Genomic DNA, 27,270 nt, shown 5'->3' with positions numbered 1-27,270 from the left:
GCTCTCTGCTCAGCAGGGAGCCAGCTTCCCCCCCCTCCTCTGCCTGCCTCTTTGCCTACTTGTGATCTCTGTCTGTCAAAAAATAAATGAATAAAATCTTTAAAAAAATAAAGCACTTGAAAAAACTATTATACAAGGCAAGTGGCATAATTCTAGTTACAGTTCAAAGGCCTAAGAACCAGGGAAGCTGATGGTATAAATTCCCGTCCAAGGGTAGGAGAAGACCCATGTCCCAGCTCAGGCAGGCGGGCAGGAAGTGAATCTTCCCTTCATCCTCCCTTCCCTTTTTGTTCTCTTCTGGCCCTTAGTGGTTTGGATGATGCCCACCCACATTGGGAGGGCAATCTACTGAGTCACCTGGCAACACCCTCAGACACACCCAGAAGTAATGTTTAATCTGGGCCCCATGGCCTAGTCAAGTTGACACACAAAATTAACCATCATAAGTCCAACCTTTGTCAACTTGACAACCATACTTAGTCTCCACATAAAGACAACAAGGTCGTAATTCTGCCTAACATGACACGATCAGCCTGTGCACAGCTGAAAATGCACTAATACCTTCCCCAGAAGAGAAATAAAAGTCTTTCAGTGGTGTTTTCTTGATATCTTACGATGTAAAATTAACAATTCTTAAATACTTTGATATAAAATCCTTTCATCTTTGTAAGGAAGTAAAAGAGGAATGAAAACACACATACACATATTCATAGCAAAATTAGAAGGGAATACTCGTGACAGTTACAGTCCACATTTCTGTCATGTGGTCATAGCTACTATTTATAACTGCCATCTTCCACTATCCACTCTATTCCCTTTGCTTTCAACAAGCACTTCAGCTGATTGTAATTCTTTGTCTGGTGAGATAACCCAGACCTTCATTCCTGAGGAGTCTAGGCCATTAGTAATCCTTCCTAATTTTTCATTGACCTTAATCACAGGGCATGATAATACTAAGAGAGACCCTAAAGGATCTTCTGTGTTCCACATATTTTCTTCATTTCTACCTCTTGATTCCTGGATTTGTGAATTTTGATTGTGGGAGAAAAGGCACCATATATTGGATGCTGAATCAGCACATTCATCATTCTGGAGAACCTTGCCCCAGACCTCTAAGATACTTAGTTTTCAAAAGGTCGTTCCACCATTCTGTCAAGTCAGCTGCTTCAGAATGTTAGGAAACATGGCAAGACTAGTGAATTCCATGAGCATGGGCCTATTGTTGTACTTTTTTTGATATTAGGTGAATTTTTTGATCAGAAGCAATGCTTTGTGGAATACCATGACAATGAATAAGACATTCTATAAGTCCATAGGTAGTAGTTTTGACAAGAGTATTCATGTGCAGGGAGGGCAAATCCATATCCAAAGTATTTTTAACAGTAAAATCAAAATGCTGCCCCTTCCATGATGAAAGCAGTCCAGTGTGAGCAACATGCCATGATAGCTGGCTAGTCACCCCAGGGAATGATGTCATATCAGGTGCTCGGGGTTAATCTTTGCTGCTGGCAGATTAGACTCTCAGCAGTGGCCATAACCTCAGTGAATGGAAGTCTGTGTTGCTGAACCCACGCATAACCTCCATCCCTCCCACTATGGCTGCTTTGTTCATAAGCCTATTGGACAGTGATGGATGGCTGAGGAAAGAGGCTGACTGGTATCCATAAAATAGGTCATCCTATCCAATTGATTTTTTAAATCCTCTGTGGAGGTCACCCTTTGATGAGCATTCCCATGGGGCACAAGTAAGTATCTTCATGTTTTTTAGCCCATTCAGAGAGGTCTCTCTACATCTTCTGTGGATTTCTTTGTCATCACTTTTCCCTTCCTCCACATTAAACCAAGGCATATCTGGCATTTCCAGTTCACTCACAATGGTCACGACCTTCTGGTCCATGTTTCAGCCAACCAAACAAATGCTAGAACCTTCTCTAACTCCCTAAGTTACAACACTAATGCAGAATCTCTGCATAGTGAGCCTGTATGCTTATTAAGAACTGATTCCCATGAAAGTACTTTTTGTCCAGTAAAAATGCACATGAATATAATTGGACAGGGCTCATTGCCATTTAGAAAATTGATAATTGGATAAAACTGACTTAGTGGAGTTAGATTCATTCTGAATATTTAGTGTATGCCCTCTATGCCTATGCATATAGACTATATTAGATAGTAGACGAAATCACATAGGATGAATCTACAAAATACGGAAACTGAAGATTGACAGAAAACACAATATTGAAACCCTGGGGACTGATAGACACATACACATGTACATATAGTCATACACACCTATGTCAAGTAGTAGAATTGGCAGAGACATCAGAGAAGATAGGTAGTAGAACTATGGAGGAGTAGCACCTCAAAATCTAAGTAAAAGTTTTAAGGGTGGTCAGTTGTGTTAAATTCCATAGACTGTCTAGTATAGTAAAGTAAGTAATATAGTAAATATAGTATTAATATAGTTTAATTATTTATTTAATTTTATTTATTTAATTTATTTAATATATTATTAATATAGTAAAGTAACAGCTAAATAAACGGGCTTATTTACCATTGAGTTTTTATATCATTACTACATATTGATGTTGTTAGTGATGAGAACAGTTTCAATAAGGTTGAAAACTAAAGCTAGTTTACAGTGGATTGAGGAACAAACCTCCATTCAGTGGGAAGTATGAAAGGAGAAATAACATGTGTAAACTATGGAATTTAGAATTTATCCCTTGAATAATAGAGGGCAATTAGAAGTTTTGTAAATTTTCTTGGTAAAAATGTGTTTCCAATATTAGTACTGTTTTTGAGGGGTTTGGGGGGGGTGCTTGGTTATATCAACTGATTTATACCAGATCCTGTGATTCCATTCTCATATGGGCTCCCTGGGCTTGGTGTTTTCCTGGGGATCCCCTGATATAGGATCTTGGCAAACAAACGTGGCCTATAGGTGTCAGGCTTTACACTAGGGCAAAAAATTCTAGTATTACTCCTGAAATAACCATGATCTCATTAAACAAAAATTATGGCACCTGCCTTTTGGATGTGGTCATTCCAAAAGAGAGAGTGCCTTTTCCCTATTTAGTAAGGTAAGTATTTACTAAAGTGATATCCGTGTTGTAGATGTACTCCTTGTATAGAAATACTGTTTTAATAGTACCAGAAAATTCCTAGGAGAAATAATCTGTAATACATTGAATCAAAAAGTCCTCATTTTTAAAATAAGTAAACTATTAATTTAAAAAATCATCTTTTTGGGTAGCTGGGAAAAGGGAGTATCATATTTTAATTAAACATTTCATAGTTTTTAAATAAAGTTTTATTTTGACATCAGTCTTATTCCTAATGTATTAAAGAGTGAGAGGAACTATTCTTTACTCAAGCTAGTTTAATAGGAGATGACTCTCTGTGACTATTTTGGAATTTTGAGTTGTTTCTTTTCTTTACTGTGTGAATTAAATGTGAACTGATAGTTTCTTTTAGGAAGTCTTACATAATGATGAATTGATCTCTTTTTGCTTTTTTTGGAACAGCTTTTTATAGAAACTAGTTTAGAAAGGGATTTCTTAAGTGGCTGCATTGGTATTCACATTAAAGAGCAGGAAAGGAAATGGAAAGGTTTCGTGCTTCCATGGTTAATTTCTTTGTACAGCATCTTCTTTATCTCTGTTTCCAGCAGTGATTTTCATGCATATCTTTGAAGAGCTCTACATTCTAAGAGTAAAGACATTTTTATTCTGTTGGGATTTAGGATGGTTCATGTTATTGTAGATGCCTTATTTTTATTTAAACATTTTTATTTGAAAATAGAATTTTCAGTAAATGCATATTTCTGTGGTGTATGGCAGTGCTGTTCCAAATCAATATCATGTAAGCCACATATGTATTTTAAAATACTGTGTTAAAAGGAGTAATAATTACAGACAAAATTAATATTCTTAAACTCAATGTGTATAAAATATTATTTTGACCTATAATCAATATAAAAATTATTGAGGTATTTTGCCTTTTTATTTCATATGAAGTCTTCAAAATTTAGTTTATATTTACAATTACATCCTTTTTCATTTGCACTAGCAACATTTCAAGTGCTGGGTAGCTACATGTGGCTAATGGCTACACTGTTGTCCATGGTATGTCTGTATAGTCGGAAAATTCTTAGTATCTGGGTGGATGGACAGATCAGAGGGGATTTTATCTTCCATGAATTGGATTTGATTTGTATAATAACCAGTTACCAACATCGAATAATGTGTGGCATCAGTAGATACCAAACCTGGACTTTTTTATTCCTTGGAAAGTTATTTGGAGTAGATAAGCTAGAAGCTGTGGGTAGTTGGAACTTTTACATTTGGTTGCTCATAATAACTGTATTGTGTAACTGCATTTATTTATATTATATGTACATGGTCCTATTGCTACAAAATTTCATTATATGTCTGTAACTTATAGCATAAATGCAATTCCAACTACAATGAAGATTTTGTGCTGCAACTGGAGAAGGAATTGGTCCAAGCCCGTCTGAGTGAAGCTGAGTCTCAGTGTGCACTAAAGGAGATGCAGGATAAAGTCCTGGATATAGAGAAGGTAAGAACAACATAAATACCGTCACTCCCAAATTAGAAGGGACATGTGATAGATGTACTTATTAAACAGTTAAATTGGACTTGGTGTTTTTATGCATTGGAAACCTTATATATTAGTAACTAAGAGAGGAAAGGAGAAAGAAAATAAGATTCTTAATTATTTGTTGTTGCTATACTACTCAAAGCCCCTTTTTTAAGGGTAAAAAAAAAAAAAGAGTAGAGCCCTTTTAAAGGAAGATAACCAGGGTAATTTGATATGACTATTGAATTATTGAAGAAGAGAAACTTAAGGTATACATAATAACGGTTGTCTTCAAATATTATACCTTCATCTGCAAGAGGTAGGATATGACTAATACATAAACATTTCAGAAAAAAATCTCATCTGAGTGTTACTGTTAAAACTTTCCAAGCTGGAAGGAGTCAAGATGGCGGGAGAAGTAGCAGGCTGAGACTACATCAGGTAGCAGGAGATCAGCTAGATAGCTTATCAAACCATTGCAAACACCTACAAATCCAACGGGAGATTGAAGAGAAGAACAGCAATTCTCGAAACAGAAAATGGACCACTTTCTGAAAGGTAGGACTGGAGGAGAAGTGAATCCAAAGCGACAGGAAGATAGACCGCAGTGGGAGGGGCCGGCTCCCTGCAAACGGCAGAGCAACGGAACCCAAAATCAGGACTTTTAAAAGTCTGCTCCACTGAGGGACTTCGCTCCAGAGGCTAAACCGGGGTGAAGCCCACGCGGAGTCAGTGTGGCCCCAGGTCCCGCAGGGTCACAGAAGGATCGGGGGTGTCTGAGTGTCGCAGAGCTCGCAGGTATTAGAGCAGGGAGGCCGGCTACAGAGACAGAGCCGAGGAGTGAGTTCTCAGCTCGGGGTTACCTTGAACCAGTCGCAGGCTCGGTGAGCTTGGAGCGCAGCCGGAGGCCAGGGTGTTGGGAGTAATTGGGCGCTGTTCTATGAGGGCGCACTGAGGAGTGGGGCCCCGAGCTCTCGGCTCCTCCGGGCCAGAGATTGGAAGGTTGCCATTTTCATTCCTGTCCTCCGGAACTCTACGAAAAGCGTTCAGGGAACAAAAGCTCCAGAAAGCGAACCCGAGCGGATAACTCAGCCCGGCCCCTGATAAGGTCAGTGCAATTCAGCCTCGGGCAGAAACACTTGAGAATCACTACAACAGGCCCCTCCCCCAGAAGATCAACAAGAAATCCAGCCAAGACCAAGTTCGTTTACCAAGGAGAGCAGCGGAATTCCAGAGGAGGAGAAAACAAATCATGGAACTCATGGCTTTCTCCCCATGATTCTTTAGTCTTGAGGTTAATTTAATTTTTTCTTAATTTTATTTTTTTTCTTCTAATTTTTTTTAACTTTTACCCTTTTCTTTTTTAACGTTTTTTAACTAGTTTATCTAATATATATATATTTTTTTTTCTTTTTCATATTTTTTCTTTATTTGTTTTTTTAATATTTTTTTTCTTTCTGAATTTCTTTTTATCCCCTTACTCCCCCCCCATGATTTGGGTCTCTTCTGATTTGGTTAAAGTGCATTTTCCTGGGGTCTTTGCCACCCTTTTAGTATTTTATTTGCTCCTTCATATACTCTTACCTGGACAAAATGACAAGGCGGAAAAACTCACCACAAAAAAAGGAACAAGAGGCAGTACCGAAGGCTAGGGACCTAATCAATACAGACATTGGTAATATGTCAGATCTAGAGTTCAGAATGACGATTCTCAAGGTTCTAGCCGAGCACAAAAAAGGCATGGAGGATATTAGAGAAACCCTCTCAGGAGAGATAAAAGCCCTTTCTGGAGAAATAAAAGAACTAAAATCTAACCAAGTTGAAATCAAAAAAGCTATTAATGAGGTGCAATCAAAAATGGAGGCTCTCACTGCTAGGATAAATGAAGCAGAAGAAAGAATTAGTGATATAGAAGACCAAATGACAGAGAATAAAGAAGCTGAGCAAAAGAGGGACAAATAGCTACTGGACCACGAGGGGAGAATTTGAGAGATAAGTGACACCATAAGACGAAACAACATTAGAATAATTGGGATTCCAGGGGTGCCTGGGTGGCTCAGTGGGTTGGGCCTCTGCCTTCAGCTCAGGTCATGATCTCAGGGTCCTGGGATCGAGTCCCGCGTCGGGCTCTCTGCTTGGCGGGGAGCCTGCTTCCTCCTTTCTCTCTCTGCCTGCCTCTCTGCCTACTTGTGATCTCGCTCTGTCAAATTAAAAAAAAAAAAAAAAGAATAATTGGGATTCCAGAAGAAAAAGAGAGAGAGAGGGGAGCAGAAGGTATATTGGAGAGAAATATTGTAGAGAATTTCCCTAATGTGGCAAAGGGAACAAGCATCAAAATCCAGCAGGTGCAGAGAACCCCCCTCAAAATCAACAAGAATAGGTCCACACCCCGTCACCTAATAGTAAAATTTACAAGTCTTAGCAACAAAGAGAAAATCCTGAAAGCAGCCTGGGAAAAGAAGTCTGTAACATACAATGGTAAAAATATTAGATTGGCAGCAGACATATCCACAGAGAACTGGCAGGCCAGAAAAAACTGGCATGATATATTCAGAGCACTAAATGAGAAAAACTTGCAGCCAAGAATACTATATCCAGCTAGGCTATCATTGAAAATAGAAGGAGGGGTGCCTGGGTGGCTCAGTGGTTAAAGCCTCTGCCTTCGGCTCAGGTCATGATCTCAGGGTCCTGGGATCAAGCCCCACATCAGGCTCTCTGCTCAGCAGGGAGCCTGCCTCCTCCTCCTGTCTCTCTCTGCCTGCCTCTCTGCCTACTTGTGATCTTTCAAATAAATTAAAAAAAAAATCTTAAAAAAAAAATGGAGAGATAAAAAGCTTCCAGGGCAAACAAAAACTGAAAGAATTTGCAAACACCAAACCAGCTCTACAGGAAATATTGAAAGGAGTCCTCTAAGCAAAGAAAGAGCCTAAAAGTAGTAGATCAGAAAGGAACAGAGACAATATACAGTAACAGTCACTTTACAGGCTATACAATGGCACTAAATTCAGATCTCTCAATAGTTACCCTGAATGTTAATGGGCTAAAGCCCCAGTCAAAAGACACAGGGTATCGAATGGATAAAAAAACAAAACCCATCAATATGCTGCCTACAAGAAACTCAGTTTAACCCGAAGACACCTCCTGATTTAAAGCGAGGTGGTGGAAAACAATTTACCATGCTAATGGACATCAAAAGAAAGCTGGGGTGGCAATCCTTCTATCAGATCAATTAGATTTTAAGCCAAAGACTATAATAAGAGATGAGGAAGGACACTATATCATACCCAAAGTGTCTGTCCAACAAGAAGATGTAACAATTTTAAATATCTGTGTCCCTAACGTGGGAGCAGCCAACTATATAAACCAACTACTAACAAAATCAAGGAAACACATCAACAATAATACAATAATAATAGGGGACTTGAACACTCCCCTCACTGAAATGGACAGATCATCCAAGCAAAAGATCAACAAGGAAATAAAGGCCTTAAATGACACACTGGACCAGATGGACATCACAGATATATTCAGAACATTTCATCCCAAAGCAACAGAATACACATTCTTCTCTAGTGCACATGGAACATTCTCCAGAATAGATCACATCCTGGGTCATAAATCAGGTCTTAACCAGTATCAAAAGTTTGGGATCATTCCCTGCATATTTTCAGACCACAATGCTCTGAAGCTAGAACTCAGTCACAAGAGGAAATTTGGAAAGAACCCAAATACATGGAAACTAAACAGCATCCTTCTAAAGAATGAATGGGTCAACCAAGAAATTAAAGAAGAATTGAAAAAATTCATGGAAACAAATGATAATGAAAACAAAACTGTTCAAAATCTGTGGGACACAGCAAAGGCAGTCCTGAGAGGAAAATATATAGCGGTACAAGCCTTTCTCAAGAAACAAGAAAGGTCTCAGGTACACAACCTAACCCTACACCTAAAGGAGCTGGAGAAAGAACAAGAAAGAAACCCTAAACCTAGCAGGAGAAGAGAAATCATAAAGATCAGAGCAGAAATCAATGAAATAGAAACCAAAAAAAAACAATAGAACAAATCAACGAAACTAGGAGTTGGTTCTTTGAAAGAATTAATAAGATTGATAAACCCCTGGCCAGACTTATCAAAAAGAAAAGAGAAAGGACCCAAATAAATGAAATCATGAATGAAAGAGGAGAGATCACAACCAACACCAAAGAAATACAAAGAATTATAAGAACATACCATGAGCAACTCTATGCCAACAAATTTGACAATTTGGAAAAAATGGATGCATTCCTAGAGACATATAAACTAGCACAACTGAACCAGGAAGAAATAGAAAACCTGAACAGACCCATAACCAGTAAGGAGATTGAAACAGTCATCAAAAATCTCCAAACAAACAAAAGTCCAGGGCCAGACGGCTTCCCGGGGGAATTCTACCAAACATTTAAAGAAGAACCAATTCCTATTCTCCTGAAACTGTTCCAAAAATTAGAAATGGAAGGGAAACTTCCAAACTCATTTTATGAGGCCAGCATCACCTTGATCCCAAAACCAGACAAGGATCCCATCAAAAAAGAGAACTACAGACCAATATCCTTGATGAACACAGATGTGAAAATTCTCACCAAAATACTAGCCAATAGGATCCAACAGTACATTAAAAGGATTATTCACCACGACCAAGTGGGATTTATTCCAGGGCTGCAAGGTTGGCTCAACATCCGCAAATCAATCAATGTGATAAAACACATTAATAAAAGAAAGAACAAGAACCATATGATACTCTCCATAGATGCTGAAAAAGCATTTGACAGAGTACAGCATCCCTTCCTGATCAAAACTCTTCAAAGTGTAGGGATAGAGGGCACATACCTCAATATTATCAAAGCCATCTATGAAAAACCCACCGCAAATATCATTCTCAATGGAAAAAACTGAAAGCTTTTCCACTAAGGTCTGGAACAAGGCAGGGATGTCCATTATCACCACTGCTATTCAACATAGTACTAGAAGTCCTAGCCTCAGCAATCAGACAACAAAAAGAAATTAAAGGCATCCAAATCGGCAAAGAAGAAGTCAAATTATCACTCTTTGCAGATGATATGATACTATATGTGGAAAACCCAAAAGACTCCATTCCAAAACTGCTAGAACTTGTACAGGAATTTAGTAAAGTGTCGGGATATAAAATCAGTGCACAGAAATCAGTTGCATTTCTCTACACCAACAACAAGACAGAAGAAAGAGAAATTAAGGAGTCAATCCCGTTTACAATTGCACCCAAAACTATAAGATACCTAGGAATAAACCTAACCAAAGAGGCTAAGAACCTATACTCAGAAAACTATAAAGTATTAATGAAAGAAATTGAGGAAGACACAAAGAAATGGAAAAATGTTCCATGCTCCTGGATTGGAAGAACAAATATTGTGAAAATGTCAATGCTACCTAAAGCAATCTACACATTTAATGCAATCCCTATCAAAATCCCATCCAATTTTTTTCAAAGAAAGGGAACAAATAATCCTAAAATTTATATGGAACCAGAAAAGACCTCGAATAGCCAAAGGAATATTGAAAAAGAAAGCCAAAGTGGGTGGCATCACAATTCCGGACTTCAAGCTCTATTACAAAGCTGTCATTACGAAGATAGTATGGTTCTGGCACAAAAACAGACACATAGATCAATGGAACAGAATAGAGAGCCCAGAAATAGACCCTCCACTCTACGGTCAACTAATCTTTGACAAAGCAGGAAAGAATGTCCAATGGAAAAAAGACAGTCTCTTCAACAAATGGTGTTGGGAAAATTGGACAGCCACATGCAGAAAAATGAAATTGGACCATTTCCTTACACCACACATGAAAATAGACTCAAAATGGATAAAGGACCTCAATGTGAGAAAGGAATTTATCAAAGTCCTTGAGGAGAACACAGGCAGCAACCTCTTCGATCTCAGCCGCAGCAACGTCTTCCTAGGAACATCACCAAAGGCAAGGGAAGCAAGGGCAAAAATGAACTATTGGGATTTCATTATGATCAAAAGCTTTTGCACAGCAAAGGAAACAGTTAACAACCAAAAGACAACTGACAGAATGGGAGAAGATATTTGCAAACGACATATCAGATAAAGGGCTAGTGTCCAAAATCTATAAAGAACTTAGCAAACTCAACACCCAAAGAACAAATAATCCAATCAAGAAATGGGCAGAGGGCATGAGCAGACATTTCTGCAAAGAAGACATCCAGATGGCCAACAGACACATGAAAAAGTGCTCCACATCACTAGGCATCAGGGAAATACAAATCAAAACCACAATGAGATACCACCTCACACCAGTCAGAATGGCTAAAATTAACAAGTCAGGAAATGAAAGATGCTGGCAAGGATGCGGAGAATGGGGAACCCTCCTACACAGTTGGTGGGAATGCAAGCTGGTGCAACCAGTCTGGAAAACAGCATGGAGGTTCCTCAAAAAGTTGAAAATAGAACTACCCTATGACCCAGCAATTGCACTACTGGGTATTTACTCTAAAGATACAAATGTAGTGATCCGAAGGGGCACATGCACCTGAATGTCTATAGCAGCAATGTCCACAATAGGCAAACTATGGAAAGAACCTAGATGTCCATCAAGAGATGAATGGATAAAGAAGATTTGGTATATATACACGATGGAATACTATGCAGCCATCAAAAGAAATGAAATCTTGCCATTTGCCACGACGTGAATGGAACTAGAGGGTATCATGCTTAGTAAAATAAGTCAGTCGGAGAAAGACAACTACCATATATGATCTCCCTGATATGAGGAAGTGGAGATGCAACATGGGGGGTTAGGGGTGTAGGAGAAGAATAAATGAAACAAGATGGGATCGGGAGGGAGGCAAACCACAAGTGACTCTTAATCTCACAAAACAAACTGAGGGTTGTTGGGGGGAGGGGGTTCGGGAGAGGGGGGTGGGGTTATGGACATTGGGGAGGGTATGTGCTATGGTGAGTGCTGTGAAGTGTGTAAACCTGGCGATTCACAGACCTGTATCCCTGGGGATAAAAATACACTATATGTTTATAAAAAAATAAAAATAAATAAATTTTAAAAAACAACAAAAAAACTTTCCAAGTTACTGTAAGCCACCTCAGGATATGTGGGAAGATCTTAGCCTAAGGTGTACTTACAGAAGATAATTTCCTCTTTTCAAGGTGACTAAAGAACTTTAAGGATTAGATAAGAAACAGAAATGCTTTTAGGTTTCTTAAAATTCTCAGACTTGAAAGTCTGTGTTCTAGATCATAAACCCTGTATCTCTTTTTTATCATCTGTAAAATTATTAATGGCTTGGGCTTTATGTTAAGTTTGTTCTTCTCACTATTAGGTAGTATCTAGCTATTGAATCAAAGCTTTATACATAATGAACATGATAGCCTCAAACTGAAATAAAGCAGGGTCCAGCTACCTATAAGTAGTAGCGAAATAATTTTGCTAGAAATATACTTGCTATTTTTATATAATTTTTGGAGAATTTATTCTCTTATTTGTTGAGAAAAAGACACCAAGAATGCCATAAAAAATGTATAATAAAATATTAGGTTTCTAAGTTAGGAGTACTGTGGGTACCATAATGTAGGTAAGAATCTTGACCTTTCAGTTTTGAATATTTGGTAGAAAAAAATTCCCTTGGGTCCAGTTTAAAAATGAATTTCTTAAATAGCATTGTTGTTATTCGTGTTATATAGTAGAAAGGAAATTAGAAGGCTTCATGCTTCCTATGGTTAATTTCTTCATGTAGGATTCTCTTTTTATGCATATATAGTAAATTTCTGGTATGCAATTGAGAAAATATTTAGTCCATCATAAAATTGTATAGTTTGCAAGCATAGCTTTATTCATGATCTCTGTGGGCTAAATTTTTCATGTCCTATTTTATAGTCATATTTTAGAAATATTTTAGAGTTATAAAATTTCATAGATTCAGTACTTGAAATCTCAGTAGTGCCTCAGTTGACTCAAGGAGATTTTACTAGGGCCTAATTTAGGATCTCTTGGTCATGGCTCAGAGTAATAAGTGCTATCCTGTATCCTAAGGAGGGTCTTTCAGTAAAGCAGGAGATTAGTCTAAATCTTGTACTCTTTTTTTCTTTTAAGATTTTATTTATTTATTTTTATTTTACAGAGACAGAGATCACATGTAGGCAGAGAGGCAGGCAGAGAGAGAGGAGGAAGCAGGCTCCCTGCTGAGCAGAGAGCCCAATGCGGCTTGATCCTAGGATCCTGGGATCATGACCTGAGCGGAAATCAGAGGCTTTAACCCACTGAGCCACCCAGGCGCCCCTAAATCTTGTACTCTTTAAGCAAATATTTAGATCACCCTAGTATTAATTTCTTAAATATAAATAATAAAAAAGTTTAAAGATTTTATACTCCTTTCCAAAGTGACATGCTGAGAAAATACAACAAAACAGGCTTTGGACAATTTGTTTCCATAGATCTTTAAAATATGAATGATGTCCATGCTTTGTTTGGAGTCCTAATCAGGGATTAGTAAGCTTATTGCCATGTTGAAAAACATTTTGCTCCTGTTGCTTTAAAACTTTGATTACTGTTTTATTAAGCAAAGCAAGTTAGACTTTTTGTGTCCTCAAAATTCAGTACAGTTACCCTCATACATTCCCTGTGGAAATGTAAAACAGTAAATCTGCTTTGGAAAAGCTTGACGGTTTCTTAAAAGTAGCAGTTCTGCTCCTTAGTATAAACTCAAGAGAATTAAAAATATAGGTCCACACACTTCTACACAAATGTTCCTAACATTTTCATAATAGTAAGTGGAAACAACTCAAATTTCTGTCAGCTGTGAATGGATAAATAAAATGTAGCATATACACAGGATGGAATATTATTTGTCAGTAAAAAGGAATGAACCTTGAAAACACTCTAGGTGAAAGAAGCTAGTCATAAATGTCCACGTATTGTGTGATTCCATTGATATGAAACGTCCAGAATAGACAAATCCATAGAGACAGAAAGTAGACTAGTGTTTGTCAGGGGCTGTGGGGAGGGGAAATGTGGAGTGACTGCTAATGGGTATAGGGTTTCATTTTGGGGTGATTAAAATGTTCTGAAATTAGTTTGTGGTGATGGTTGTACAACCCTGTGAATATTGGGTTAAAACCACTGACCGGTGCACATTAAAAGGGTAAGTTTTATGGTTTGTGATTTATATCTCAGTAAAAGTGTGTAAAATTAAGTATAGGTACATATGGGACAAAATAGCTCTTACTACATATGTTTTATTTAATTTTATTCTTAAATTTAAAAATTCCATATTGTATTTTCTCTTGCTTCAGAGAAACAACTCCTTTCCTGATGAGAATAACATTGCAAGACTTCAGGAAGAGCTCATTGCTGTGAAACTGAGAGAAGCAGAAGCTATTATGGGATTGAAAGAACTTAGACAACAAGTCAAGGATTTAGAGGAACACTGGCAGGTATATCATTATATTTTATATGTTTTTTAAAAAGCAGGTGAAACCTGAATACCCAGTTTGTGTGAATTTGAAGTAGCTGATGATCAACACTAGGATGTGAGTTTAAAATGAGAAGGACTCTTTCAATATAGAAATCTGAGAGCACTTATAAGTTGAAGGTACCTTTAAGCTGTTTCTCCCTTTTTAATTCATTTAATTAAAAAACAGATAAAATAGAGATCAAATCTTATATCATTGTGATTTATATAACTTCTCTAAAGAATCAAAAAATTTTCCTTTATATAGGACATATTTCTTCTGTTGATATTAAATCCATTAGTATGAAACAACAGAGGGTGACACTAACATAAATTTGTCTATACCTTTGTAAACTTTTGAAAATTGGTTATCTAACAAAATCAGGCATTTATATGCCTGCAAATTTATTCACATATGAGGGAAAGTGTTGACAAGGAACAAACAAACAAACAAAAAATGAGTCTAGAAGACAGAGCAAGAAGGGAGAGAGGGAAGAAAAAAAACACTATATACCATTTCAGAATAGTGACTTTGGTTTGAATTTGGGGTGGGGCTACATCTAGCAAAGACTGAAATTAGTCCTTAACATTGCCACAGCTTTTTTCTTTCCCCAGAAATGTCAGGCAGCAATAAACTGGAAATTAAAAACAAAAGAAAACTAATGCTTCACCATGGATATTTTGAGAACATTCCTAATATTCCTTCCTTAATTCATGAATGGCCCCATTTTTTTTTCTTGGGATTTCATTAAAAATGTGGAAATCTCTCTTAAAATAAATTTAGGGTAAAAATTATATTCTTTACAATTTGCCACAGTATAAACAGATTTGAACTATATCTGAGCTTGTATTCCAGATCTGCCACTTGTTGGCTATACTGACCTTTTAAAGTTACTTAATCACCACCATTTCCATCATCTGACCTGGATAATGACTATTATAGTGCCTAACTATTAAGGTTTTCTGGGAATTAAATAAAATAATGTATACACAGTGCTAAATATAGTAGTGGGCATGAAATAAGTGCCAGGAAAATCAGCTCTTATTTTGATAGTGGGAACATTTGTTGCAATATAATTTTTTTTGTCTTTTAGCGCCACTTAGCTCGTACTACTGGGAGGTGGAAAGACCCACCTAAGAAAAATGCTGTGAATGAGTTACAGGATGAACTGATGACCATTCGACTTAGAGAAGCTGAAACTCAGGCAGAAATAAGAGAAATAAAACAAAGGATGATGGAAATGGAAACACAGGTATGATGGGAAAGCCTGGTAGCTTTAAAAAATACCATTAGCAGGGTGCCTGGGTGTCTCAGTGGGTTAAAGCCTCTGCCTTCAGCTCAGGTCATGATCCCAGGGTCCTGGGATCTAGCCCCGCATTGGGCTCTCTTCTCAGCGGGGAGCCTGCTTCCTCCTCTTTCTCTGCCTACTTGTGATCTCTGTCAAATAAATAAATAAAATCTTAAAAATACCATTAGCATGGGGTGCCTGCGCGGCTCAATTGGTTAAATATTGGATTCTTGATTTTTGGCTCAGGTCATGAGCTCAGGGTCATGAGATCAAGCCCCACATTGGGTTCCAGACAGATTGTGAAGTCTGCTTAAGGTTCTCTCTCTCCCTTTCTCTGTCCCTCCCGCATCCCCTCACATGCTCTCACTCTCTCTCTAAAAACAAAAACAAAAACTATTAGCAGATCAAAAGTTTATGCACGGGTTATATCATCCTTAAAATAGAGCTAAAAGATGGATATATGAAACCGTCTAGACTAATTTCCTAGCCCAAATAAAAAGGGCTAAAAATTATAGCCTTTGATATCAGAGATTTAGTGTCTTCTTTGACCTAGTCCGCAAAGTTTGAACAAGTCATAAAACTACATTTAACTTTGTTCCCTTGTTGCACAACTTGAGAGGCAATAGTCATGTAGAGCAAAATTTCTCAACCTTGACTATTAAAATGGGTTTTGAACCACGTAATCCTTTATTTGGGGGACTGGCCTGTGCATTGTAGGATGTTTACCAGCATCCCTCTACCAACTCGATCCCCAGTATCACTGTACCCCCCACTCCAGGTTGTGATGACCAGAGCATCTCTACACATTGCCAGATGTCCCCTTGGGGCAGAATTTCCCCTGGTTGAGAACAATTGGTATATACTATAATGTGAATGATTCTTCCTTATGTGTAATTTGGTGACTCTGAGCATTAATTCCAAAGTTACACTTCTTCTCAGATCTTCCCTTTCTGTAATAAATTCTACCTTAAATATACTTGATTTAAGATCTGCAAAATCCTTTTTATGGAATTCATTTGCATTATAAACCACTTTTGATTTTTATGTGGTACATTTGTGTGGACCGTATTCTGTATTCTCTGTAATGTTATTTGGTTTTCAAAATATCTAGTCAGTAGGGGGCATAGTTAACTCAGGTATCATTCTGCATACCTATGTGCAAAATGATCATCCTAACTTGAACATGGTAACAAGAATCTGTAAATCCTTTAGGTTAAATATATCTTGTTTTACATTGTTCAAAGTTATTTTCTTGTATTTTTCATTAAAATTAAAAATAACAGTAAGATTATGAAAATTAGAAATCTAGCTTTTGTAATGGGAAGTTTTATTTTTATAACAGATTTCATCTTCATGTACATATTAAAGATGCAAGCACAGCTTTTAAGCCAATTGTTCAGGTTTTCCATTGTTCAGGTTTTCTTTCTTTCTTTCTTTCTTTCTAAGACTTTATCTACTTATTTGTGAGAGAGCATGAGCGAGCACAAGCAGGGGGAGGGGTATAGGGAGAAAGAGAAGCAGGATCCCTGCTGAGCAGGGAGCCCAACAAGGGGCTCAATCCCAGGACTCTGGGATCATGACCAGAGTGGAAGGCAGACGCTTAACAGACAGAGCCACCCAGCCACCCCAGATTTTATTTAAGAGTGATAAATGAATCAAATTCATAAACATCGTTTTGAGAACTTTTGAATACAAAACACTGTCCAGCCATCAGAGAACTTAACACCTAAGAAATCAGGCATGCACAAAACTACGTTTAATATAATTCACTATATGACATGATGGTTATTAATCATTTCTGATTAATGTAAGTCGAGTCATTATGCTGTACATCTTAGACTTACGCAGTGCTCTGTATCAATTATATCTCAATAAAATCTAAAAAAAATGTATAATTCAGAAATTTGGTAATTAAAGAGTTTGATGAAAACTGCTGTGGAAAATAGGAGGGCAAAATTAATTCCTATTAGATGGCTTAGGAAAAGGCTTCCTAAGGATTTGTATTTTGAATTGTACCTGATTAAGTGTGATTTTGGATCGATTTTGCTGGAAGAAGAATCACATAAAGTACTTTTTCCTAAATGCCAGTGCTTGAACTGATGATGGTCCATATTGAGCATCCAGATTAAGAGATTTGTCCTTGTTGATACATTTCAGCTCCTTCATTGCAGTGCCTTTTAGAAAATGCCACCTAGGGAGTCCACCTTAGTTTACTGAGCCCCACTCTTCTTCCTGTATACCAGTTTTTGCTCTTACAGATAGTGCTGCTCTGAACATTCTTGTACATGTTTCCTTGTGGATAGCTCTGAGAGTTTCTTCAGGACAGGGATCCTTATCTCTTTTTTATACTATAAACTCCTTTGGCAGTCTGAACCCTCTGGACCCTTTCTCAAAATAATGTTTTTTAATGCATAAAGTAAAATACATAGGATTGCAAAGCAAACCAGTTATATTGAGGTACGGTTATCAAAATACTGAAAAACAAACAAGTGTATGATACAGCACACATACAGAGACATACACAACATGTTCAGATGGCTAGATTCAGGTTTCTGGTATTTTGGATTTTTTGTATTCTGTTGTCATTCTGTTTTTGTTCATCTGCATGTAATGTATTTGTCCCTCTGCTCACCCTTGATGTTTTCTGTCTTATTTTTAGCGGTTTGAAGATGAAACGATTTGATGTACTTTTTTGCTTTGTTTTTTTTCCTCTGAGTTTCTTGGCCCTCTGGCTTTGTGTCTACCATGAAATTTGGAAAATTCTTGGTTGTTTCTTCTTCAAATATATATTCTGTCCACCCATACTCTTTTCTCCTCCTGGGATTCCCATTACACATACATTAGATTATTTGATGTTGATAGTAACTCTTGAATGTTCTCTTCTTTTTTCCCCCTCATTATTTGTTCCCTTTGTGTTTCAGTTTCTCTTGACTTAAATATTTCTGTTGACTTACTATTAAGTTCACTGATTCTTTCTTCCACTTTGTGAGTTGTCTGATGAGCCATTGAAGGCATTCTTCAAATATATTACTGTGTTTTTTATTTCTAGCATTTCCGTTTGATTCTTTCAGTTTTTATTTCTGTGTCAATACTAACTATGTGATCTTGCATGGTTTTCACTTTTCTGTTAGAGCCTTTAGCATATTAATCAGTGTTACTGTAAATTCCCTGTCAGGTAATTTAATATCTGTGTCATATGTGAGGCTGATTCTGTGGATTGCTTTGTCTCTTGGTAGTGTTTTGTTTTTTCGTACCTGTTCCTATGCTTTGTAATTTTTTGCTGAAAATTGAATATCTTGAGTAGGACAATAGACTAAGGTAAGTAGTTTTTAATGCCTGGAAATGGGCATACCTTTTCCTCTGCTAGGCCTTTAATGTGGGGGATTTGAGTTAATATAGTCAGGAGTTGGGCTGGGTTTGAGGTTTGTTGTTTCTGTGGTTACCCTCATTGCACCACAGCCTTCAAATTCCTCTAGCATTATCTTATTTTTAGATTGGGGGCTGGTTTGCCAGCGGGTTTTCTCAGTGTCTTTAGTTCTTCCATTTACACAGCATTTCAGAGAGAGTCTCCAGGGTGTTCCACTGTTACTTGTTGCAGGAAGTTGGAGGGGCAGAAGTCTTCCCCATTTTTCTGATAAAGCCTCAGTCTTAGGCTGCATTGTGTCCCTGGATCTGGAGTGTTTGACTTTCTTAGTGCTCCGCCTGACCACCAGCATAGTCCTAGGCCCACAATATAGTCCTATCCCATTCTCAGGTGTAGTGGTTTCCCCAGTGCTCCAGAGGCAACAGTGTTTCTTGGCCTGTGAAGCCTGTGAAACCTTTTATTCCCTAGAGGAGGGAAGGTTTAGTGCTCCTTCTCCATTGCCTGCTATTCTCCCTCAAGCCTATGCTGTGGAGATCTCTTTCTTAAGACTCTCATCAGTCTTTTTTGTGTGTACCTTTTTGGGTCCATGAAGAAAAAGTGTATAAGAGCTTGTGAACTCTGCTGTTCCCATTGGGCTCCACACTCTCTAGCCAGCCAGCACTTGGCCACAACCAATTTAATAATATTCCAGCTGAATTATTCTAACAACTTCTGGCTTCATCTGCCCTGTCTGTCCTTAGATTTGGGGATAGTTGGTTGCCTTGCAACCTTTCCTCTCTGGTTTTAACAAGAATCATGAATTTAGAGTTTGGCTTTTTTTTTTTTTTTTTTTTTAAAGAATAGGAGTAGTGCTCTTTATATTCTACAACCCCATCAGGAATCAAAACTCTTTATTATGATGTATCTATTTAAAATTACTTTCTTTTTTCAATTTATTTCTTCCCTTTTTTCTATTTTTTCCCCTCCTTTCTTCCTTTTTTATTGGGTTAATTTAGATGTTTCTTTTTCTACTACTGGTTTGACTTTTATGATTCCTTTTCTGTTAGTGTTTATTACCTGAAAAAAATAAAAAATGCTCACCTGACTGAACAAAGTTTGATGTTGATAATCATCTCCGTCTTCCTTCTAAACTGTATAAGGGCCTTGGAAGATCTTCATTGCTCTTCCATTGTTGTTTTATGGAGTCAGTGCTTATTTGGATTTGTCTATCTATTTGCTAACTTTTTGCTCTCTGTTACTTTTATTTAATAGTTTCTTTCCGATTTCAATCATGCATTGTAAACTCTCACTTTCCTAAAGGTAAATGTACTTTTTTTCCTCACTCTGGTATGATAGTTTAGCTGAATATGTTATTGTAGGATGAAATTTATTTTTTAAGCACTACAAACTTTTCCTTTTGAGATGTCTGCTGAGTATTTCACTTCCCCCTTACCAGATACTCAGTTTTGCCCTTGATTTATCTCTTTTTTTGGTGAGCCTTCTATTTTGTTAAAATGTTTCTTAGTGAGGGTTTATTTGTATTTATCCTGTCTAAAACTCGTTGTGTTTCCCAGAATGTGGATTCATATATATAATTTTTCCAGTTGTAAGAATTCTTAAGTATTGTCATCTCCTAGACTATCATAGCTCACTATTTCCTTTGTGTTCTGTTTTATTCTGCAACCTCTATTAGTTGTATTTTGTACCTCCTTACTCTCGTCTATGTCCCTTGACCTCTTCTGGAACACTGTTTCTTCAGTGTAGCTAATTCTCTGTTTAACCCTTTAATTAATTTTTAACATTACTGACTATATTAACTTCTAGAAGTTGTATTTGGTTGTTTTTCAAATTTGCTAAATCTGTTTTTTTTAAAAGATTATTCATTTATTTATTTGAGAGAGAGAGAGAACACATATATGAGTGGGGGGAAGAGCAGAAGGAGAGGGACAAGCAGACTGTGCTGACCGGGGAGCTGGGCACTGGACTCCATGCCATGACCCTGAGCTCATGAGCTAAGCCAAAATCAAGAATTGGATGCTTAACCAACTGAGCTATCCAGGCACCCCTAAATTTGCTAAATGTTTTTTGATAGTTACTTGTTCTTTGCTTATGTTTTTGCTCTCTCTTTTTATGTCTTATCATTTTAAATAAACTATTTTATACAAAGTCCTTACATGATAATTATCTAGAGTTTTTAAAGAATTTGTTCTTGTTATCCTTTTGTCTACAATTTCTCACTTACTGTTAATTTTCGGTTTTATGTGTGGAGTTTTATAATTTTGGATCATGGACTTGTAGTGAGGGGTCAAGGGAGGGATTCTATCTGTGGGAATTCTTTGCAGCTTATGTTGAATTTATATCTTCTGAAGTGTAGTTATTTGTTCAGTGGTAGAAGCGAAGACAGTAAAAAGAAGTTGCAGAACATTTTGAATCTAAGTACTGAGTACTTAGATTAAGTACTGAATCTAAGCACTAAGAAGATCACTATTTTGTAGACAAATAGGAAGAAGAGTAAAAGTAAAAATGAAGAAACTCAGAAATGGTAGAAAGTTTTGGAGCTTAAAACTGTTACATGATGCAGATTTTTTAATAAAACTGGAGGGTGGGTTGTTTTTATTGAGTGAAGTAGAATAGGTGTAATAATAGTAACAACCAAGGATTTATTAAGTATCTGTTTAATTTCAGACATTATGTGAGATTCCTTTCATAAACTTTACTCATGTGATTCTTACAACACAGCCTTTGAAGTCTAGTCATAATATCTATGCTTATACTAGTGTACTGGATTTGATGGGATTAGGTAAATTTAGCAAGGTTGAAAAACTGTAAAATGAGGAACCAGATTCTTCTGTCTTCGACTGTAAAATCCCTACTGTTTCTTTCAGACCCCTAATAGAATCTTAGGGTTGAAAGAAATCAGGCTATGTGGAGCCTGCATGGGGAAACTACTTCATGTCAGTCAAATTAAGGTCTCTATATATTTTTTAGCATGTTCTATAGTTTTAATACATTAAACACCAACATTTATTGAGTTATTTCTATATATTAAGTGCTGTTCCATGTAATCTCTCATTTAATACTGAAGAGACCCGAATAAGAAATAGGGAGTATTTTTATATACATTTTTCAAATAAAAAAATAGAAATATTATAACTAGTTTGCTTAATCACCAAATAACAAGTCAGAATTCAAAACCAGTTCATGTTCCTTAAAATGACTGTGCTGTACATTGGAATATAGAAGTGCATATGACACATTTCATGACATAAAGGATTTTACAGTCTAGTAAATGGTGATGGTACTTTTCAATCAGTCTGTCCTTTTGGGAATGGGAAAGAGGAGTTAAATTCATCATATTTCTGTATCTACTCATTTGTATGATACTGCCTATTTCAGAAATTAATACTTCAGGGTCTGTGTAAACATTCTTTAAGTTTGTAGATAGTTATTGTATAAACAGAAAGGAAGAGTTTCTAATATAGACCTTAAGTATCTTCTGGATGACTCGATTTTTTAAAGCACATTTATAATTTTTTTTAGCATTTAACTATTATATGTTAAATAAAACCACCTGTAACTGATAGCATTTTACATAATGTTATTGAGATATAATGGGGAGGTAAAAATTTGTAGATTTTTTGGGGGTCTTTAAAGTCTGAGTATTTATATTTTTAATTATTAGAATCAGATCAACAGTAACCATCTTCGAAGAGCGGAACAAGAGGTGATTAGTTTGCATGAGAAAGTGCAGTATCTTTCGGCACAGAACAAAGGACTACATACTCAATTAAGTGAAGCAAAGCGCAAACAAGCAGAGATTGAATGCAAGGTAAATATACTGGCTACCTAATGTTTTTGTCAATGTAATAATGCCTTTTTTGTTTTGTCTCTTCATTATTTTAAAGGCAATAAAACCAAAAAGAGCTAGTTTGATTTCCCATTTTTCCTGGATTTGGTTTGGTGGTTGCTTTCAGACAGGGCTAGCTCATCTTGCTGTGAGGTGGATTTCAGGCAGGAAACCTCATTTCACCCACTCGGTTAAATGCCAGTTTAGGAAATTAAGTTAACCAAGTGGCTGAAAATTGGTATCTCTTTATAATTTTTCTTTTGACTTGTAGCTCTTTAAAACCAAAGCTTTTAAAATCACAACCAAATAGATAGGTAATTTAGGGAGATTAGGGCAACTCTGCTTTGATTGGTATGGTATAGTATGCACTCAATATTGATATATGTTTTCTGGGTAGAGAGCAGAAGTGAATTTGCCCATGGTTTGGGAAAATTGTGTACATTTCCCATTATTATTTTAATCAGTTTTTCTATTTTTTTTATGCATGAAGTATTTGGATTTATAAAGCTTCAAAAAGTATTTGAATGCAAGTAAATGTTTTCCTGAAGTCAGTTGCCAGTACAGCTGTGGTGAGAGAGTGAGGGGATGAGGAGTGGGGTGGGACGAGGAGGGGGGTAGAACAAGAGAGAGTGAGTGTGAGAGAAAGAGGAATAACTAAAGATATGACTGTGGTCTCAGCATTAGAATAGATTACTAAGGACAAGTTATGGAATTTTAAAAATAAAGTAGGCATCCATCTTTCCATGGTGATACAGCAGGAATGATGCCCTTTAAGATTCTAGCCTTATTATTCTATGATAAGAAATAAGACTTTCATTGGTACATATGAAACTGTAATTCCATCAACTTGTTCTGGTGTCATTAAAAACCCGGAGTGAAGCTTGAGTGGTTTATCAGTGTCACTGAAATCCAGAGATGAAATTACATCCTAATAAATATGCATGGCTGTTGCAATTTACACTGACAGAAATCTGTAGGCAGTACTGAAATTTGTGCTAACTTAAAATTAGTCCCTCTAGAAGGATGTGACTAGACTAATTTAAAAATAAAATGATGTGACATGAGGTTATATCAGTTTGTCTTTCTAGTATGTGATTAAGTTTTTATGATGCCATATTGTCTGTGCTGACTTATTTTTAATAAAGAGCTAAACTTAATCTCTTTTCAAATTTTTGGGGTTTTTCTTAAACATAGGTTGATAACATTGTTACTGGATTTAATATTGTTCCTCAAATGCCTTAGCACCTTTTAAGGAAAGTAAGGTGTTCTTTGGAAATAATTTTTGGAATTTGCTGATGAAAAAAAATATATATATTTTTTTAAATTTAAGTAATAGGCTTAGATTCAGAATTTTAGAAAATTTTAAGAACCAATATTTTATTTTATTTTTAACTGTTCAGTAATAAATCTGTGAATTTGTTACAGATGCTGATTCTTATATCTGTGTGTGTGTGTTTAGCCTGTATATTGATTTATTCAATGTTTTGTAATACCTTTTGTAGATTTTGAGAATGCCCAGTGTGTCATTACCGTAGCACCTAGTACATTGTAATTAAGTGTATATATTTTACCTTGTTATACTGGAACACTTCAGGAATAAACCCTAACTTTTTCAAGGAAGCTAGTCCTTCAATTATGGAAATCTGGTTCATTTTCATTTAGTTTTTTTTTTTTAGATTTTAATTATTTGAGAGCAAGAGAGCATATATATAGGTATGCACACAAGTTGGGCAGAGGGTTAGAGGTAGGGGAAGAAGCAGACTTTCCACTGAGCCGGGAGCCGGACTCTGGGCTCCATCCCAGGACCCTGAGATCATGACCTGAGCTGAGGGCAGACACTTAACTGATTGAGTCACCTAGGTGCCCACCCCTCATTTAGTTATGTATGATTATAGCTTGTAATTTGTTGATAAATAACTATTAAATTTCATTTTATTTTTCATTTATGTAATATATCAGGATACTGTTTTTAGTATTAATGTTATTTTCCTTCTACAACTGAATTTGAATGTTCCTGCTTAAAGATGAAAATAGTGTAAGTCTGTAATCTCCAATATGAAAATTCAAAACACTCTGAAACCCAAACATTTTCTCATAAATTTCATAGAAATTCATTTGGGTGGCCATTTATAATTTTTGTTTTATCCTACTTGGTGTGAATATTTATACTTTACAGTTTCATCGTGTTTAATACTGAGCAAGGTATTTCATTATGGATGCAACCTTGTAGATAATACTAACGTATGGTTCATGTATCTTATTATTTTTCTAAAATCTAAAAAATAAAAAATTCTATGATATATTTAGTCCCCAAGATTTTAGTAATGAGATTGTGGGATTTCCTACATAAATCTAAATTTGAAGAGTATAGAAGGATTTTATATTCTCGAGTTCTACATTTATAAAGAGAGATACCAATATAGATATGTATATATCCATGGAAAAGGTATAGTACAGTAATTCATATATAAACTTGTAAAATTATATGATAAATAATTTTAAGTAGGAAAGTCAGAGTATTTTACTATGATTATAACATTGTACATATTTGTAGTAATGACAAGAAGAAAACAGGAAGAAAATAAACCTGGTGCTTATATATAATATAAACCTTTTTTTTTTAAATTTTATATATTTCTTTGTCAGAGAGAGAGAGTACAAACAGGGGGAGTGGCAGACAGAGGGAGGAGACTCCCCACTGAGTAAGGAGCCTGATGCAGGACTCAACCCAGGACCCTGAGATCATGACCTGAGCTGAAAGAGATGCTCAACTGATTGAGCCACCCAGCTGTCCTAAATATGAACTTTAATAGCTTAATACATATGCATTTTTTCATAATGCTTTGATTTTTTAACAGTATAAGTGAAAGCATTGCTCATACTCTTTCCCCTTTTATCTCATTCTCTTCCTGACTTTACCATATACCCTTTCTTTTATTTTTTTGCTAGGTGACTGCTTTTATTTTCTGATACGTCCTTTGAGAGTTTTTTTTTTTTAAAGATTTTATTTATTCGAGAGAGAGTGAGTGAGAGAGAGAGAGAGCGCGTGAGAAGAGTAGCAGGGGAGATAGGGAAGCAGACTCGCCACTGAGCAGGAAGCCTGATGTGGGGATCCATTCTAGGAACCTGGGATCATAACCTGAGCAGAAGACAGATGTTTAACTGACTGAGACATCCAGGTGCCCCTCTTTCAGAGTTTCTTTTAGGCAAATACAAGCAAGTAAAAGTACATAATTTTTCTTTTCACTTTTTTACATAAAAGTTAACATATTGTGTGTTCTTCTTCTTGCTTTTTTTTTTTGTCACTATAGTTTTTTTTTTAAATGTCATTATGTTTTATAGAGCTTTCAATATCAGTACTTCAAGAGCCTTATTAGTTTCTAAGGTACATTGTTTTCCATTGCATGGATGTATCGTAGTATACTTAACTAGATTCTTGTTGATGGGCACATGGATTGTCCCCAGTGGTTTTGCTGCCACAGCAGTGTAGTTAATAACCTCTTGTACATATATAATTTCAGACATACAGAGTTATATCCACATTCTATACCTATAGAGGTATATCCACATGTTCCTTTAGATTGGTCAGTGGGTAAATGCATTTGTACTTTCGTAAAATTTTGTCAGATGACACTTCTTGGGTTGAACCTTTTGTACTCTGACCAAGAGGGCATGATAGTACTTGTTTCTCCATTATGTTACTTAGAAAGGTACTTACAAAGTGTATAGCCAAACCTTTTCATTTTAAGTAGATGTAACTTGCATATTTTGGAACAGTGATTCTCAAGTAAGGGAGGAGGTGAGATTATGAGACTTCACAGAATTATGGCATCTGTTTACATATTCATCAAATACTTGGGCAACCTTTATTTGTTAGTATTATAGGCACTGGGGACTCAGTAGTGAAGAAAGTGAGCACAATGTTTATTGAAACAATAAATAAAAAATACACAAGATCATTACTAATGATGTACTGTAAAGTGGGAGGTAAGAGGAAGTGGTGATTAAGATGGAGTGCCAGGAGGTGGTATCGAAGCTGGGATGTGAAGAATAGGAAAGCAGCAGCTATGTGAAGAGCCAGGGGAAGGATCCTCACCATGAAAGGGTCGCAGAGTTCAAGATCCAAAAGCAGAAAAGTTGGTTGCTGAGTCTTGTATAAAGTAAAAAGCAATGACATAAAAACCAGGGAAGTAGGTTGGGATTCCACGTCTTACCATACAAAATTTTACTTCCCATACTAATGAGTTTGGGTTTTACTCTTAAGTGCTGTGGGAAGCCATTGAAAGGTTTTAAACAGAAAAGCAACTATGACTTTTTCTGGTTTGCTATATTTCCTTCAGGTTTTTTTTTTTAACGTTTAATTTTGACATTTTTTGTTTACAGAAAAGCAGCAAAAATAGGACAGTTACCATATAACTTTTAATCAGCTTCTCCTAATGTTAACATTTTATATAACCATGATACATTTATCACTACTAAGAAATGAATGAAACTACAGACTTTATTCAGATCTCCCTATTAGATCTCTGTCTCCTCTAATCTGTGACAGTTTCTTAATGCTTTGTTATCTTTCCTTAGACCTTTATTATTGAAAAATACTGGTCAGTTATTTTGTAGAATATCCCTCAGCTTGGAATTGTATGTTTTCTCATGACTAGACTGAGATAATGTATTTTAGGAAAGAATACAG

At 36.4% G+C, this 27,270-nt stretch overlaps 1 protein-coding gene across 2 annotated transcripts in view; it reads left to right on the top strand.

Annotated features, from left to right (window-relative positions):
* Nucleotides 1–27,270, top strand: part of LOC111143190 (ecotropic viral integration site 5) — a 148,605-nt gene that overhangs the window by 56,775 nt on the left and 64,560 nt on the right. For both annotated transcript variants that reach the window (XM_022496721.1, XM_022496722.1), the window contains 4 exons: nucleotides 4,447–4,581; nucleotides 13,944–14,084; nucleotides 15,196–15,354; nucleotides 22,416–22,562. In XM_022496721.1, the coding sequence (XP_022352429.1) occupies nucleotides 4,447–4,581; nucleotides 13,944–14,084; nucleotides 15,196–15,354; nucleotides 22,416–22,562 (582 nt within the window). The remainder of the gene's footprint in view (nucleotides 1–4,446; nucleotides 4,582–13,943; nucleotides 14,085–15,195; nucleotides 15,355–22,415; nucleotides 22,563–27,270) is intronic.

Source organism: Enhydra lutris, unplaced genomic scaffold, assembly GCF_002288905.1.
Source record: "Enhydra lutris kenyoni isolate GAN:26980312 unplaced genomic scaffold, ASM228890v2 scaffoldscaffold9, whole genome shotgun sequence".
Classification (NCBI taxonomy): Eukaryota; Metazoa; Chordata; class Mammalia; order Carnivora; family Mustelidae; genus Enhydra; species Enhydra lutris.
This window is presented reverse-complemented; position numbering and strand designations above follow the sequence as displayed.